This window comes from Nerophis lumbriciformis, linkage group LG22, assembly GCF_033978685.3.
Source record: "Nerophis lumbriciformis linkage group LG22, RoL_Nlum_v2.1, whole genome shotgun sequence".
NCBI lineage: Eukaryota > Metazoa > Chordata > Actinopteri > Syngnathiformes > Syngnathidae > Nerophis > Nerophis lumbriciformis.
Genome location: NC_084569.2, coordinates 11,614,618 through 11,628,957, shown reverse-complemented (window position 1 = coordinate 11,628,957; position 14,340 = coordinate 11,614,618). Strand labels below are relative to the sequence as shown.

General features: G+C 40.8%; 1 protein-coding gene across 1 annotated transcript; it reads left to right on the top strand.

Moving 5' to 3' along the window:
- Positions 1-372: 372 nt before the first annotated feature.
- Positions 373-13,376, top strand: ccdc137 (coiled-coil domain containing 137). Its single transcript, XM_061973427.2, has 6 exons — positions 373-547; positions 3,063-3,199; positions 3,275-3,503; positions 7,864-7,946; positions 12,470-12,549; positions 12,635-13,376. The coding sequence occupies exons 1-6, from the start codon at positions 480-482 to the stop codon at positions 12,827-12,829; spliced, it is 792 nt and encodes a 263-aa protein (XP_061829411.1). The 5' UTR covers positions 373-479; the 3' UTR covers positions 12,830-13,376.
- The last annotated feature ends 964 nt before the right edge of the window (positions 13,377-14,340 follow it).

The following is a 14,340-nucleotide window of genomic DNA, read 5'->3' as shown; positions in this document are numbered from 1 at the left end:
CATTGAGGTTAGCTAATTTTACTTGTTTTGGAAAGTCTTGACAAGCCAAATTTTCTTGTTCTATTGGCAGATAATTGTCCTTAGTTCAAGTAAAATACCCCTCATTTTTGTATTTTTTTTTTCTTGTTTTTGAACACTGACTTTTTGCAGTGTGTTAATATTGTAATAATCCAGGTATGTAGGCTCATACGACTTCTTTGTTTGTCTTGTCTTTTTTGTACAAGATGCGATTCAACCACACAACAACTCCAATGTGTGTCTTCTTCTTTTCCCGGCAATACTCGAACGTTTTATTTATTATCAACAACGTCACTTCCCTATCTCTTACCGGAAGTCCCGCCCCCTAGCCAAAGTCATTGGCTCTACCCAGCCGCCACGTCATTCTTCTGAGGTCGTAGACAGTTCAAAGGTTAAAAGCTACGGAGTACACGTGATATACATGTTGACATAAATGCAACAACATAACGTCGTGTATCAATATGGGGAAGAAAAAGAACCGTGATAAGAAATTGGAGAAAGCGGGTAACAGTGCCGGAGAGAAAAAAAGGTAACGTAAAGGCGCTAAATTTGGCTAAATGCAATTCTGTTAGCATTAGCAACTAGCATGCTAGTCGCTAGCCCCACTGTTGTGATATGCGTTAGCTGAAATAAGTCTCGATAAAATAATGTAAACCGAAGGAGTAAATGCTGTTTACTCGGACTTTCCCTGTGGCATAAAGTATGAAATAATTTGTAAAACAGTTTTAATAAGTTATCTTACTCACTTCGCCTTTTAGTGGCGAATGTTATCCTTGCATGTCTATGAATGTCCTCATTCATCCAGGTCGTTGTCATCTCAGGGCAGTCAATCAATCGATCGGAACTGGACTATTTGGCAAAGATAAGACCTTCTGGAGGAAAGTTCTGTGGTCAGATGAAACAAAAATTGAGCTGTTTTGGCCACAATACCCAGCAATATGTTTGTAGGAGAAAAGGTGAGGCCTTTCGTCCCAGGAACACCAAACCTACCGTCAAGCATGGTGGTGGTAGTATTAAAGTTAAAGTTAAAGTACCAATGATTGTCACACACACACTAGGTGTGGCGAAATTCTTCTCTGCATTTGACCCATCACCCTTGATCACCCCCTGGGAGGTGAGGGGAGCAGTGGGCAGCAGCGGTGGCTGCGCCCGGGAATCATTTTGGTGATTTAACCCCCAATTCCAACCCTTGATGCTGAGTGTCAAGCAGGGAGGTAATGGGTCCCATTTTTATAGTCTTTGGTATGACTCGGCCGGGATTTGAACTCCCAACCTACCGATCTCAGGACGGACACTCTAACCACTAGGCCACTGAGTAGGGTCTGTTTTGCTGCCAATGGAACTGGTGCTTTACAGAGAGTAAATGGGACCATGAAAAAGGAGGATTACCTCCACATTCTTCAGGGCGACCTAAAATCATCAGTTGGGTCTTGGGCGCAGTTGGGTGTTCCAGAATCAGAATAGTTTTTATTTCTATTGTTTGAGAACGGGTTCACAAACTAGGAATTTTTCTTGGTGCAACATATAACACAGAATAGGTAATAAAATGAGCTGTAACTGAGCTATCAGATCTTGATATTGTTCATGTGCCTGATGGCCCAGGGGAAAAACTGTTCAAGTGGCGGGAGGTGTGGGTCTGGATGGACCGTAGTCTCCTGCCTTAGGGGAGAAAGGGGAGAATAGTTTGTGTCCAGGGTGAGAAGAGTCAGCTGTGATCCGACCCACACGCTTCCTGGCGTCCAACATGACAATGACCCCAAACACATGTCAAAAGTGGTAAAGGAATGGCTAAATCAGGCTAGAATTAAGGTTTTAGAATGACCTTTCAAAAGTCCTGACGTAAACGTGTGGACAATGCTAAAGAAACAAATCCATGTCAGAAAACCAACAAATTTAGCTGAACTGCACCAATTTTGTCAAGAGGATTGGTCAAAAATTCAAGCAGAAGATTGTGGATGGCTACCAAAAGCGCCTTATTACAGTGAAACTTGCCAAGGGACATGTAAGCAAATATTAACATTGCTGTATGTATACTTGTGCAGTTCAGCGAAATGTGTTGGTTTTCTGACATGGACTTGTTTTTTCAGCATTGTCCACACGTTTAAGTCAGGACTTTTGGGAAGGCCATTCTAAAACCTTAATTGTAGCCTGATTTAGCCATTCCTTTAGCACTTTTGACATGTTTGGGGTCATTGTCCTGTTGGAACACCCAACTGCGCCCATGGTTGTCCTAAAGAATTTGGGGGTAATCCTCCTTTTTCATTGTCCCATTTACTCTCTGTAAAGCACCAGTTCCATTGGCAGCAAAACAGGCCCAGAGCATAATACTACCACCACCATGCTTGACGGTAGGTATGGTTTTCCTGGGATTAAAGGCCTCACCTTTTCTCCTCCAAACATATTGCTGGGTATTGTGGCCACACAGCTCAATTTTTGTTTCATCTAACCACAGAACTTTCCTCCAGAAGGTCTTATCTTTGTCTATGTTGCTGTATGTATACTTTTGACCCAGCAGATTTGGTCACATTTTCAGTAGATCCATAATAAATTCATAAAAGAACCAAACTTCATGAATGTTTTTTGTGACCATCAAGTATGTGCTCCACTCACTCTATCACAAAAAAATAAGAGTTGTAGAAATTATTGGAAACTCGAGACAGCCATGACATTATGTTCTTTACAACTGTATGTAAACTTTTGACCACGACTGTAGATTGGTCAGATCTAGTCTAGCGTCTGGTGCCAAAACCCCTGATATTTATACTATCTGATGAAGCCTACTCGGATGAGAGGGGAAACGTCTTCAAAGACAAACCTAACAGTCCAATTGCGATCGATTGAATGCCCTGAGATGTTATGCCCAGCAGTGTTTTAGGTTTGTGTCAACATCAGAGTAATGGGCATTGTTGTGATTTAAAACATCCCAATGACTGTCAGCCTTGTTCCAGATGGTGATAACGTTATAATTTAATCAACCATCCCATGGATTGTTCTAACCCTTGGCCCGTTCGTATTTCTAAATGTGTTCTTCTTTTACATGTCAGTGCCAAGAAGCAGAAGCGAGATGCTCGCCCCCTTAAAGATCATCAAGAAGACCACCTCGAACACATTCCTTTCAGGCTGCGGGAGATCATGAAGAGCAAGGACAGGATAAAAACTGGTGCTAAAAAAGCAGGCTTTGGTAAGTAAAGAACATACTTACAAGAACATACACTATTGTGTTAGTACATTTCCTGTTTTTTTTTCTTCTTTTCAGGCGCATTCCCTAAAAGAAAGCCAGAGCCGTCCGAGATCGAAGACATACCCGTCCCACATTTCAAGAAAAGAGAGGACGAAGGTGTAAAGCAGTACTTGAGTCGCATGCAGATGGAGTCCGAGCATGTCTTATTCCTCACCAACAACCAAGTGGAAAGGAAACCTGAACTGGATGAAGATAATGAACAAGAGAAGCCTGTCGACCATGGCAAGTCTAAAAAAAAGAAAGAGTAAGTACACTTTGTCTTAAACAAGGAGCAGGCATGTGATTTTTCCGTCTAAAGTCGGAATTCCGTTTTTTTTAATCTCGGGGAAAAAAAATAATCTCCCGTTTTTCCGTTTTTTTTCCCGACCCCAAATCAAGATTGGAGACGTAGTTTATATTACGCCGTAGTTGATTGGTCGATATGTTCCTTGTGACCAATCAGGACATCTGTTATGAATGATGACGTTAATAACGTCATCATTCATAATGGTTATTACCGCCATTTTCCATATGTAAACGATGTCGGTTCTCGAGAGAAAGGACGCTTTACGAGTAAAAGAAATAGATAAACATGTCAAAAATAAGTTTCGATGGGACTGGATGGAAAGGGAAATCACTGATACTGTTGGGAAGAAGGAAGTTACGACTTTGTTCGGTGATTTTATTCGGAAAATAGATCGTCCCGGAAAGGTTTTGTGCACGTGGTGTCATGATAATATTGACTATGGATCACGAGGTTTCAAGGCTTTGGAAGTACATGCGAAACGCCAAAAACATATGAAACAACTTGAAGCAAGGAAAACGAACTTTTCACTAGCTGGTACTTTTGGATGTTAACCGAAAGTGAGCAAACCTTACGGACTTCATCCTTTGTTTACATCGACAACTGCCGTAGACATCGAGAGGAAAGATCCCCCCACAAACCACTTCAGTTGCAGACAGGGTTGTTAATAATGAGGTAAGCTAAAAAACATTTGCTTGCGAAATACGCATGTTTGTTTTAAATATTAACCAATTATTGCTTTGCGAAATATAAATGTTTTTTTCTAAAAATAAAAAGCCACGTGAAAATATATTATGAAATTACAGGAATTCAAAGAGTCGCATTATTGATTCCAATTAACAATTTATTTGAAATAAATTTGCATATAATACTATTTTGTAATATTAAGTTCTTATGTAGTCTCTTGAAACAAGATTGTCAGTGGTGTAACAATCTTGAAGGTAAATATTTTCACACTTGTTTCATGCAATATGTCAGTGTCCTCACATTATTATTATTTCCTATTTTCAAATATGAGTAAACAATACTAAACATGTTTAATTATTTTCATAAATTGATATCCTATTTTGGCGAAAAGAATGAAATGTTTACATTTGGTATTTTGTTATATTTATAACTAAACTTGTAGGCAATTAGGCATATACATTAAAACTGTGAATTGTTATTAGTGGTTATGTATTTTACAATTAATGCTACTTTCTGATAGCATATATCATGTAATAGTCTTAACTTTAAAATATATTTTGTATAATAATAAATCTTGGCAAACCTGTTACACCACTGATAATTTTTTTACCCCATATATACAATATCTGACTAATAGTAATGATAGAATGATTTCAAATATGAAAGGAAATTTTATTTTAGAGCAATCTGCTTATTACCAAAACCTAGGCAAATTTTGAGAATGACCCATATTGTGTAAGAAGCTACAAAAGCAGAGACCAAAAGGAAAATGCAGGCTGCTCAGAAATTTGCAAGGAAAGCTCATGTTAGGGCTCTCCGAGAAAGCTAATGTGTGAAGTGAACTGAAGTAATGTGGTAATACTGTAGATAATAACACTGATCAATGTGACACCTGTGGATGTGAAATGAACACAAGATGTAAATATTAGTGACTAAATACTGTTGGGACTGAACCATATACAGTGATTCATTAGGATAATTGGGTTATGTATGTTCTATTAATGATGTTTTCATGTCTTTAAACACTAAAATATTTTCTTCAAATGGTGCTGTCTTTGTTAATTTTAGCATGTTAAATTGGTGAAAAACCAGGAGCTTCGGGGGGCGTCGCCCCCCTTGTCCCCCCCACCAGGGCACCGCCCTGGACCTTCGTCGCCCAGACCCCCGGAAATTTTTTCAGTCTTTTTCATTGTGGTCAAATCACGTGCCTGAAGGAGTCTCAAACTCAACTTGCGTATTGGGGTGAAGCTGGGCCGCACAAAGAATTCACTTCAAAAATCACATTTTAACCATGTGACCAAATTAGTTAACTACTTCTACCAGCAGCTATATTGACCCTAAGCTATGCAACGCCAACTTTACTTACTTATGTAACCTGCTGTTGTGTATTTGGGATAGGGCTGGGCGATGTGGCCTTTTTTTAATATCTCGATATTTTTAGGCCATGTCACGATACACAATATATATTTCGATATTTTGCCTTAGCCTTGAATGAACACTTGATGCATATAATCACACCAGTATGATTCTATGTGTCTACATTAAAACATTCTTGTTCATATTGCATTAATATATGCTCATTTTAAACTTTCATGCAGAGAGGGAAATCATAACTAAGTCAATTTACCAAAAGTGTATTTATTAAACAGTTATTAAGCAGTGGCACAAACATTCATGTCAAGTGCAAGATTGTCAGAGACATTTTAAAACAAGCTATGAGTGCACTTTTGTGCATGATGTCACTAAGTTGACATCAAAACAACACTAAATTGAAGTGCACTTTTTGTACAGAACGCCACTACAATAATAATACCTGGGATTTATATAGCGCTTTTCTAAGTACCCAAAGTCGCTTTACATGTAGAACCCATCAATCATTCACACCTGGTGGTGGTAAGCTACTTTCATAGCCACAGCTGCCCTGGGGTAGACTGACGGAAGCGTGGCTGCAATTTGCGCCAACGGCCCTTCCGACCACCACCTATCATTCATCATTCAATTCACCAGTGTGAGTGGCACCGGGGGCAAAGGGTGAAGTGTCCCGCCCAAGGACACAACGGCAGCGATTTTTGGATGGTAAGAGGCGGGGAGCGAACCTGCAACCCTCAGGTTTCTGGCACGGTTGCTCTACCCACTACGCCATGCCGCCCCTAATAGTTTAAAACAAATAAAGTGCAGTTTTGTGCATGATGTCACACAAGATATTTTAATAACTGTCAAATAAAAATTAGCTGCATAATAGGAAATCAAATAGTGTATGTCCTTTGCTATGTGGTAGGTTCCTGCAGACGTTATCTTCTTCTGTTGTTGACTATATTTTTCATACGGTGTTGATCTAGAAATGGAAGACGCCAGGCTCAATGTTGACATGTGGAGTTTCAAGCACTCTTCATTCTCTAGCGGGTGACTTTTCAAATGATGCTACATATTAGCAGTAACGCTACTTTTTGTAGCAACGCTTTTGCCCCACACTTGACAAATTACGGTTGTCTGTTCCACATATTCCCGCTTGAAGCCAAACCGCCACCAGACGATGGACCCCGTGCTGTTTTTCTTGGGAATTAATTCTTCCTTCATTTGTTACCAGATTCGCACCTTCTTTCTTTCGTATTACCACTCGCACCACAGCTAATGTTACCCATGCTGCTACCTCTCTGCTCCGCGAGGGCGTATACGTACGTGACGTATGTAAGAAGGTGCGCTTGTTTTACGTCTCTGTGAGAAGGAGAGACAAGAACGAGTGAGAAGAGCCTGTAGTGTAATTGCCGCAGCTAAAAGCAACTGCGTGAGAACGTATACTCGAATATCACGATATAGTCATTTTCTATATCGCACAGAGACAAACCCGCGATATATCGAGTATATCGATATATCGCCCAGCCCTACCCCATATGTGATGTAATACCAAGAGTGCCTTGCGCGCGTTCACCATTGTAGTCCAACCCATCCGGCGCTATAGCCAATAAGCTCCTTTTTTTTCCCCTCTCTTGTTGTGGGGCAGACTGGCTCGTACATGCACATGCATCCTCGGGTAAGCGTGTTAGTGGGTTCGTGACGTGGCTGTTGTGTAAAGGAAGTAGGCAGATGATGTAAAATAACTGCAGGAGGAGGAAGAGGACGATTGCAAAAAATGACACACGAAAGATGACGTACAAGTCACAATTAGGTCGCATGTCCATTTAGACTGCCGTCACATTTTAAAAGATCAGATTCCAGTCGGATTTGGAATACCTTCTGATGCGAAAAGATCAGATTTGAAGCACTTTGGAGCGTTTCGATCTGTGCCACTTGTGGGAAAAGAAATCAGATTCAGTGTCCAGTGTAAACGGGGCCATGCAAAAAGCTGCTTGAAAACGGTCTGTAAAATATAATTAATGCATACAATTTGAGTAAAGAACCATCATAACATGTTATATAGACCCACAAAGAAGTGTTTTAAATGTGGAAAACAACCATTATATGACCCCTTTAAGTCCTTAAATATAAACATGTAAATAAAAAAAACAGGAGATGGTCAGAAACACTTCAACTTGCTTATAGGAAGTTTGAATTAACATTAAAGTAGAGTTTTGAAGCAATTTGATGATCTTCTCAGGTATATAATGTCTCATCTGTTTCTTCTTTTGTGCCACAGGTATGACCAATTAAGATTACAAAAACGAAAGCAGAAGAAGTTGGACCAACAAGAGGCCAGGGTGGAAAAAGAGAGGTTCAAAGGTAGGAACTCCTCAGTCAATACAGAATAATAAAGTCCCTAAAAGCAAGATAAAACGTACAGAAATAAAGTACCGTATTTTCCAGACAATATGGTGCACCGGATTATAAGGCGCACTGCCGATGAGCGGGTCTATTAAGGTCTATTTTCATACAAAAGGTGCACCAGAATGTAAGGCGCGTTAAAGGGGTAATATTATTATTATTCGACATTGAAAACGCTTCCTTGTGGTCTACATAACATGTAATGGTGGTTCTTTGGTCAAAATGTTGTATAGATTATGTTTTTCAAGCCGCTTTCTGACCGTTTCTTCAGGATGTGCCGTTTTGTGAGTGATAATTTTTACATTTTGAATGTGGTGTTTGTGGTTTTTTAAAATAGAATTTTGTTAAAATATTTCAATATAAGTAGTTTTTGAAAATTTTGAGCACATTTAAAATGACTGCGATAATAATAACTGTGAGATCATTTTGTATACAATAACCGTGATAAGAAATGTTCATACCTTGACATTCCGAGTTGTGCGGCATGGGGAATGCGAATGCGTCACTCGCAAAAAATGCGGGAAGCAATTGCATGCGTTCTCCTGCAACCCAGAAAGGAGAAAAATATGGTCGGTGAAGGTTCGCCGGGAAGGCTGGATGCCAATAACTGTTTCTTGTGCGAGGTAAGCAAGTATACATAGACATGGGAAACATGGTATATCGCACTCTCAGTAACCGTAAGTTAACACACTTCGTCACATGTGTAATGGCGTCTAGTTATTGTTGAGCCACAGGCTCGAAAATAGCTAGCAGAACTGGACAAAGAAAGGGGTACCTTATGGAAATCTCAGATCCAAAGCCATGGCAAGTCGTTCTCCGGACAAGACAATTTTACCTTCAATCGCAGTGAGTCAACAACTTTAGAGCAAACGCTAAGCGTGCATTGCTGCTTGGACTGAAGAGAAGCTTCACGTCTATGTTTGGATTACAGTTAAGTGCATTTCTAACATAAAATACTGAGATAGGCTCCAGCACCCCCTGCGACTCCGAAAGGGACAAGCGGTAGAAAATGGATGGACGGAATGTAAATTGGTATTCGAACTGCTTTAGTAAGATGGATTCCAAGCTCAGCAGAAACAAAGATGGTAGAGAGGCAATCTAAAGTCACTTTTATCTGAGATTTTCGTCAATACATGTCAAGTCTTTTCTCATACCAATCGCGCACGTCCTGTTGGTGGCTTCACAATAATGGTGCTATGCTTCACAACCTGTTTAGCCTACAAAACAACGAGAAACCGTCTTACTATACGATCAGGCAAATCTGTGTTATTCTGTGACATTTCTACCTAAATAAATGTTTTTTGGCAGATTGAAATGACGTGTATTGTAATAACAGTGGCGATAATGAAGAAGGAATACTCTTGAACAAACTCTTTGCTACCACTGAGACAAGGTTTAATACTGCAGGCATGCCTACCACTGCCCTCTGCAGCTCACATCGGGTAATTACAGTTGACTACACAATAATTCCATCGCTATGGAATATTCTTTTATAACCTGTTCTGATAGATACGATATGAATGCCGTTGACTTGCACTACTGTGCAGAAGTGTGGGGCAATAATTCCATAAGCACACTATATCCACTCATCACCCTGCAGAAGAAAGCAATAAGGTTCATTCATAAGGCAGGATATAGGGATCACACAAATACATTTTTCTTACGTTCAAAACTATTGAAATGTAAAAATCTTGTGGAACTACAAACAGTACAAATTACATATAAAGTGTAAAGTAAGTAAAGTGGGTAAAAGATTGTTGGTAATATATTTTATTAAGACCGGTAAATGTATCATTGTATACAAGAATAATGATAAGAAAGCTACTTTTTTGATTTATAAATAAGGGGTGGGAGTAAATAGGTTTATTTTCTTCCCACTCCTTTTTGGATATGAAAAAAAGCCATAACCATTATGTATTGTTTTCATTTTGTATGTGTTTTCATTGTGAAATATTTGTTTCTTTTATGTACCTTGCTGTAATGTTATCGGGATTTTTTCCTTTTTTCCATAATTTTTTTCTTTGTTTTTAATATGTCCAAAATAAAGTACTAGACTTAGACTTCCTTTTTATTGTCATTCAAATTTGAACTTTACAGTACAGATAAGAACGAAATTTTGTTGCATTAGCTCATGGTAGTGCAGGATAAAAAAGCAATAAGGTGCAGATATAAATAAATAGATTACTGTACAGATAAATATATTGCAGTTTTGCATATGCATCCAGGTTTATGGATGTAAAAAAAAAAGTTAAAGTTAAAGTACCAATGATTGTCACACATACACTAGGTGTGGCGAAATTATTCTCTGCATTTAACCCATCACCCTTGATCACCCCCTGGGAGGTGAGGGGAGCAGTGGGCAGCAGCAGTGGCCGCGCCCGGGAATCATTTTTGGTGATTTAACCCCCAATTCCAACCCTTGATACTGAGTGCCAAGCAGGGAGGTAATGGGTCCCATTTTTATAGTCTTTGGTATGACTCGGCCGGGGTTTGAACCCACAACCTACCGATCTCAGGGCGGACACTCTAACCACTAGGCCACTGAGTAGGTCCACTAGGCCACTGAGTAGGTGGCCTATATTATATTGTCTTTATATTCCAGCGAGTTAATCCATTTTTGGGGGGAATTGAGGGGATAATTATGATGCGTTCAAGAGTCTTACGGCCTGAGGGAAGAAGCTGTTACAGAACCTGGAGGTTCTGCTACGGAAACTGCGGAACCTCTTTCTAGAGTCCAGCAGTGAAAACAGTCTTTGGTGGGGGTGGGAGGAGTTTCTGCAGATTTTCTGAGCCCTGGTCAGGCAGCGGCTTTTTGCGATCTCCTGGATAGGAGGAAGAGGAGTCCTGATGATCTTTTCCGCCGTCCTCACCACTCTGGATTTCCTCGCCGAAGTGGTGTTAAGTGCCTCTAACCTCGCAAAGTACTAACTTGTACAACATGTAAAGTACAGAATATCAGAAACATTTAATCATGCAGAAAATAATATCACCTAACATCTTTGACAATCAAAGCACGATTGTTACAATCCACATGTTGTGTTATTAATGTGTGAGACTGCTATCTAAACATGGAAATGTAGCTCCTCTCCTCTAAATGCAGGTGCTCCTACTGTAAAGCAAGAATACAAATTCTGTATTCCTACAAACATAGAACATCTGTCAAGACACAGACTTTCTGCAAGTATTTATTTATTCTCTTTAAAAACGTGTTGATATCCTTTTCGTGTTGAGCTGTTTCAAAAAGCATAATGTTTAAAAAAAAAGTAATTAAAGCAAATTAATTGTCCAGTCATGGTATTAGAAACTTTAAAAATTATCTTTTCTGTTGAGAGTCCACTTATTAATGCCGAAAAAAGATATCTTTCTGCGATATCGCGATTAATTTTGAGTTAACTATGGACAGTGCGATTAATCACAATTTAATATTTTAATCGCTCCCTGTATGATCAGTGTCAGAGCTTGGTCCGCATTGCCGGCAGTAAGTCGGACACGTTTCCAGTGAGGGTTGGACTCCGCCAAGGCTGCCCTTTGTCACCGATTCTGTTCATAACTTTTATGGACAGAATTTCTAGGCGCAGTCAAGGCGTTGAGGGGATCTGGTTTGGTGGCTGCAGGATTAGGTCTCTTCTTTTTGCAGATGATGTGGTCCTGATGGCTTCATCTGGCCAGGATCTTCAGCTCTCGCTGGATCGGTTCGCAGCCGAGTGTGAAGCGACTGGGATGAGAATCAGCACCTCCAAGTCCGAGTCCATGGTTCTCGCCCGGAAAAGGGTGGAATGCCATCTTCGGATTGGGGAGGAGACCCTGCCCCAAGTGGAGGAGTTCAAGTACCTCGGAGTCTTGTTCACGAGTGAGGGAAGAGTGGATCGTGAGATCGACAGGCGGATCGGTGCGGCATCTTCAGTAATGCGGACGCTGTATCGATCCGTTGTGGTGAAGAAGGAGCTGAGCCGGAAGGCAAAGCTCTCAATTTACCGGTCGATCTACGTTCCCATCCTCACCTATGGTCATGAGCTTTGGGTTATGACCGAAAGGACAAGATCACGGGTACAAGCGGCCGAAATGAGTTTCCTCCGCCGGGTGGCAGGGCTCTCCCTTAGAGATAGGGTGAGAAGCTCTGTCATCCGGGGGGAGCTCAAAGTAAAGCCGCTGCTCCTCCACACCGAGAGGAGCCAGATGAGGTGGTTCGGGCATCTGGTCAGGATGCCACCCGATCGCCTCCCTCGGGAGGTGTTTAGGGCACGTCCGACCGGTAGAAGGCCACGGGGAAGACCCAGGACACGTTGGGAAGACTATGTCTCCCGGCTGGCCTGGGAACGCCTCGGGATCCCCCGGGAGGAGCTGGACGAAGTGGCTGGGGAGAGGGAAGTCTGGGCTTCCCTGCTTAGGCTGCTGCCCCCGCGACCCGACCTCGGATAAGCGGAAGAAGATGGATGGATGGAATCGCTTGACATCCCTACTTATTACACTTATTTCTGCAGATGATATTCCCTTTGGAGAGGTTTCCATGGAACCACCTTCTCTGACCAGCAAACCCAGGAAAGCACCCATCAAACCTCAGGTAAAACAAACCGTCAATGACAGTTTAACAGGCATTACATGTTCAGTCTTAACATTTCTCTCCTCTTAACCTTCCAACCCACCAGAAGGCTACTAAAGACCTGCTTCTCAACTCGCTGCTCGGCTACACGATGGCGTCCACCGCCAGTCCCTCCATGGCCAGGCAGAGGATCATGGAGGAGGAGAGGGAGCGGGCAGTGCAGGCCTACCGCCTCCTAAAGAAACAGAAACTGCAGCGACAGGAACAGGCTAGGACTGCAAATGTCAAGGGTCTCCAGTGATGGAAGTCAGTGTCTTCATTTATTTTCTTCTAAGTGCATTAGTGACTGTGCAAAGAGCAGTACAATGCGGGTGAAAGTCAGGAGGAAGCAGACATGTGCATCTGAGCACATATTCAAATAATGTTGTCTTGAAAAGACAAATACGTATCATGATGTACAATATGCTCACAAGCATCTTTACATGTGTTCTCACCTTGGATTATGTCCATTCATTTTTTACAAGATAATACATACAAGGTTGCCTAATGTGTATACAGTACCTCTAAGATGCACTAGGTGGCAGTGTTTCATTAAAGGATTTTCATTAAATTGAAAAAATGTAAGTACATTTTGTCTGAGTTATTTTTACTGAGTTTTAGTTGACCGACAAATATTACCAGATTGTGAGAAAAATACACATTTAGTATCCTATACAGAATCTCCATCTTCTCATTTATAACACATTTTCCTCATATCGGAATTCATGTAAAATGTATTTGGTCCAGTCTCAAACTGCTGCCTCCATAAACTTTATGAACTGTATAGTATACAAAAATAAAGTGGAACTACCCACCTTTGTTTGCAAAGCATCTCTTTGTAAAACATCCATACTTAGTGGTTGCAATATGATATTTAAATACGAGCACTTTATTGCAAATATACTGAGCAGCCAAACCTTTTCCTATTTCTGATGTAAGTATGGTTCTATGTTTCTTCTTTGACATCACTGTTACCTTTTTATGGTTGCATAACATATAGGCCAAAGACAAACACTTGCTGAGATGATAATTTTGATCACTGCTTTTTTTATTCATAAACCCCTTTAAGAATGTGATTAAACCTTTGGACCCCCGTCCTCAGAAATATTTACACACGCTTTACATCAATCTACTGAAATCGACTGTTGAAATGGCATTGTCTTATGTTAATAATATTAATAATTGTATTAAATGGTAAAAATATTTCAAATAACCTGAGAGGGACAAGCGGTAGAAAATGGATGGCTGACTGGAGGGTTAATTTTACATGAAAAAAAACATTCATATCATTCATATGCCCACTTGTGTGAGCCTGTAGCCAGACGTGACTTTCGTCTGGTGTGTGCAAACCTAGAGCACTTATTAGCATGCGGCCCCTTGATATTTGCGTAAGTAATCCTTTAAAGGTTTACACTCAATCCGGCCGTGAACAAAGTCATTGTTGTAATAATTGACCTGTGGCGACACATTGAAAATAACAAATATTTTGTTGGTGCTGCTTGTATACTCAATATAAGAAGAAGTAGCATTGTGTGCGTGTGTGTATGAGCATGTTTGTTTGATTAGCTTTGACCAGCAAATCCTTGCTTAAGTCTCTGCCTGTGTTTGTCAGCTTGAAGGTCGCCACGGCAACAAGAGTAGGCAGCTGTTTGTGAAGGCTAGTAGTGAGTGCTGAGGTCATGCTTCACATGTGTCCAATGCATGTGCTGCATGACGGCTCTCGGCTTTATGGTGGTTTTGCTGTCAGGAGAATGTGGGTTGCCTGGAGTCGCT

Excerpts from the sequence above, each read along its gene's own strand:
- ccdc137 (XM_061973427.2), top strand. The coding sequence starts at position 480 with ATGGGGAAGAAAAAGAACCGTGATAAGAAATTGGAGAAAGCGGGTAAC. Across the intron at positions 548-3,062 it reads AGTGCCGGAGAGAAAAAAAG|TGCCAAGAAGCAGAAGCGAG; the intron begins GTAACGTAAAGG and ends TTTACATGTCAG. Across the intron at positions 3,504-7,863 it reads AAGTCTAAAAAAAAGAAAGA|GTATGACCAATTAAGATTAC; the intron begins GTAAGTACACTT and ends TTTGTGCCACAG.